Source organism: Helianthus annuus, chromosome 10 (genome assembly GCF_002127325.2).
Source record: "Helianthus annuus cultivar XRQ/B chromosome 10, HanXRQr2.0-SUNRISE, whole genome shotgun sequence".
In the NCBI taxonomy this organism is placed as follows: Eukaryota; Viridiplantae; Streptophyta; class Magnoliopsida; order Asterales; family Asteraceae; genus Helianthus; species Helianthus annuus.
The window spans coordinates 82,415,174-82,419,062 of NC_035442.2; the positions used below are offsets into that span (position 1 = coordinate 82,415,174).

General features: G+C 41.3%; 1 protein-coding gene across 1 annotated transcript; it reads right to left on the reverse strand.

Annotated features, from left to right (window-relative positions):
* Positions 1–2,501: 2,501 nt before the first annotated feature.
* Positions 2,502–3,218, reverse strand: LOC110881985. Its single transcript, XM_022130100.1, has one exon. The coding sequence runs from the start codon at positions 3,216–3,218 to the stop codon at positions 2,502–2,504; it is 717 nt and encodes a 238-aa protein (XP_021985792.1).
* Between the last annotated feature and the right edge of the window lie 671 nt (positions 3,219–3,889).

Here is a 3,889-nt window from a genome sequence, read left to right on the forward strand (position 1 = left end):
ATAATTCACGAGGAAGCCGCCTATCGTTCAACACTTGGGAAATGTTTCGTTCTTTTAAACTTCATTGTGTGCAATTTCATTCTGATCGTCATTAGAATTACCTCTATCAGCTGATTTGCACTCCTTTTCTTCGACGAGAACAGTCTGTTATTCCGCTCTTGCCAAATCAAATACGCCGACGCCGCCACCACTAACTTCCCAATAATGTGAATGGCCCGTTTAGACTCCGCATGGTGCAGAAGATAATCCATAATTTCCTCCCATTTTTCCCCTATTGTTTGCATGCCCGCCTTCTTCCAAACTCCATACCATATTTGAGATGCATATTCGCACTCAAAAAATAGATGATCGTGCGAGTCCGGCCCCGATACACATAACGAACAACACATTAGGTTATAGTTAGCATTACCCGAAGATCGCCATTTGCGCATAATATCTTGAGTTTTCAGCTTCTTGCAAACTATCAGCCACATGAGAAAAGCGTGTCTAGGGATTGCTTGTGGAAACCACACTACAGTCTCCCAATTAACCTTATCTTGACTCTGCCGAATATCGTTCCACACTCCATAAGTGCTGTATTCCATGTCTTTACCATCTCTAGTTCTCCAAATGACCCTGTCTTGTACATGAGGCACTAACGTAACATTAGAAAGCTGGTGCAAAACGGGAAATCTATTCACCCATGAGATCGGCCAAATCCACTCGCCATTATGATTCAAATTGGCGACTCTTTCCCCCATATCATAACCTGCATTTGCTATCATTCTAGGAGTAATAAAGAGATTCAAAGGACCTACGGTATCCCATGTATCGAACCATACTCGAGTATTACCTCCATTACCCAGCTTAATCCAAATGTGGCTGCGAATGATTGATCTCATTTGAAGCATCTTCCGCCAACCCCAAGTAATGTTATTCCGAACCGGCAAATCCCAAAAGCTTCTATCCCGAATACGATACGAGTGCACCCATTTAACCCATAATGATTCCCTATGCGTCAAAAGACTCCAAATATGAGCAACCATTAGCGCGTTATTCATATCTGAGATTTTCCGTATACCCAAACCACCTTCTCCCTTCGGCAAACACACCCGACTCCACTTAACCTTCGCCTTACCCTTTATGTTATTACCTTGGGCCCAAAGAAATCGTCGCATTTTGTCTTCGAGTTCGTGAATAATTCTTTTTGGTAAAATAAAGACAGAGGACCAGTTACTGATCTAACGAGCTGGAGCCGCCCCGCGAAAGACAAACTTTTAGCTTTCCAATCCGTAATACGAGACTCCAAATTATCCACAAGTTTCTTACAATCAGAATAAATCAATCTGGATGAGATTAGGGGAACACCAAGATACCTGACCGGAAGGGTACCTTCATCAAACTGCATGATATTTCGAATTTGATCCTTAACATGGTTCGGAACACCTCCAAAAAAGACAGTGCTCTTTGTCATGCTAGGGACCAATCCCGACATATCCTTGAACAAATTCAACGACTCTAGAATAACTGCTGCAGAAGGAGGATCACCGCGAGCAAATAAGAATAAGTCATCTGCAAAACATAAGTTTATGATCCTTTGCTCATCACATTTATGGTGAAATTTAAAGTCGGCTGTATCATCAACTCGTTTATGGAGGAGCAACGTGAGGACCTCCATTACCAGTGTGAAGAGATAGGGAGACATAGGATCCCCCTGACGAAGACCTCGCTTCCCCTTAAAATATCCATGCAGGTTACCGTTTATGGATAACGAAAATGTAGTAGAGGTAACACAAGCCATAACCCAATCGATCATCTTATTGTGAAAACCAAAACCATGTAAAATGGTATCCAGGAAACCCCAATCAACAGTATCATAAGCCTTTTGAATGTCAACTTTAAACGCACATCTCGGAGGACCATGACTGTGATGATAGTTATGCATTAGCTCCTGGGTTAGAAGGATATTATCTGAAATCTTCCTAGCCGGAATAAACGCTGACTGGTTAATATTGACAATATCTCCTAAACCCTCTTTTATACGAGTCGTGATAATCTTACTTATACACTTGTACAGCGTATTGCAGCAAGATATAGGCCTATAATCTGTAACTGAAGCCGGAGTCGTTACCTTCGGAATAAGGGAGATTACCGTATGATTTAGCTGATTTAGAAGCTTTCCATTCTGAAAAAATTCTTTCACCGCTAAACAGACATCTTTCCCCACAACATCCCATGCTTTTTTAAAAAACACCGAGGTATAACCATCCGGACCAGGAGCCTTGTTCCCCGCGATTGAGAACATAGCATGTTTTATTTCGTCATCTGTCACTTCACGGACCATATTATTAGATTTCACCTGAGTTAATTTATTCCGAAAGATGTCCATATCCAGCCTACATACGACCTGACCCGCATTCCCAAAACATTTCGAGTAATGATTGACCAAAGCTAGAGCCGCTGCCCCCCCCCCCCCCTTCATGCACATTCCCATCCGTATCACGAATCAAAAAAATTCGGCTTCAGTGGTTTTTGGCTTTCACAACGTTATGAAAATATTTGGTATTAGAATCCCCAAGCGTTAACCAATCAACTTTGGATTTTTGTTGTAAAAAGACAGCTTCATCATGAATAGCATCTTTATAATTCTTTAGAAGAATACTATGCTTAGCTAACACATCACCATTTGCCGGATCTTGATCCATAACAAGCTGACACTCATCCAGATCCTTCCTAGCCTTCTTAACATTCTCATGCAGATTCCCTTGTTGGAAGAAAAGTTTTCGTAACGGAGTTTTAAGTAACTTAAGCTTCATAACAACCTGGTACATACGAAACCCTGTAATCTCTTTTCCCCAGATCTGATTAATTGCTTCCAGAAAACCATGCTTTTCAGCAAGTAGATTAACAAATTTAAACGGTCTTGGTTTGTCTCTTGCCACAGTTGGCAACTTTAATATGCAAGGGGCGTGGTCAGAAATCCGAAAAGGGTGAAAATAAGCTCCAGCGTTCGGGAATTCAGCAACCAGATTAATATTGCACATAATTCGATCCAATTTTTTAAAAATAATACCTCCTCTATGCTGGCTATTCGACCATGTGTAATGTAACCCCGTGCTATTAACATCAAACACATCGATGGAATTAACACACTCTCTAAATTCACGGGTTCCAATGCTATAGCTGGAAGAACCTGCACTCGAGTCATCATGAGATAGAGAAGCATTGAAGTCTCCCATAATTACCCACGACTTGTCCTTCATAATAGAGTTGTGCGCACACAAGTTGTTCCACAATTCCCTTCGAAATCTATAGTTGTTATCCGCATAAACAAACGAACAAAATAAGGATTTCCTATCACGTTTAAACATTACTTGGGTATGAACTACCTGATCTGTTTGCGATAAGACCATAACATCAGCCATATTCGGGTCCCACCCAAGCATAATCCGAGTACCCTTTAAACAACAACTAGCATTTGAGTTCCACATCCACGAGCTAAAGACTTTTTAACAAACCTTTGTAACATTCGCCGTGTCCACATGGGTCTCCATAATAGCACACACCTGAACATGATTATCCACAACAACCTGACGAACCTCCTTCTGTTTGAGGGAGCGGTTCAACCCCCTAATATTCCAAGAAGCGACACTATCCATTAATACCCATTGAACCGGGTGTGCTTGCACCCTCAGAATTGTTTGCGATCTTGTTCTCCATAAACTTTGGAATATCAGCCAAAAGATTATCAACATCGGTCTCATCGGTTATCAACACCTCATCAGTGGTATGGCTCTTCCCTCTTGATTGAATTCTTGCTCGTAAATTGGCTCCTTCCCCTGTGTCATCATCCATATTACTAATATCCTCACTTAGTATGTCAAAAGGGTTAGAAGTTTCAATCTTTTTC

Coding starts and splice junctions, on each gene's coding strand:
- LOC110881985 (XM_022130100.1), bottom strand. CDS start 3,218: ATGGGAGACTTCAATGCTTCTCTATCTCATGATGACTCGAGTGCAGGT.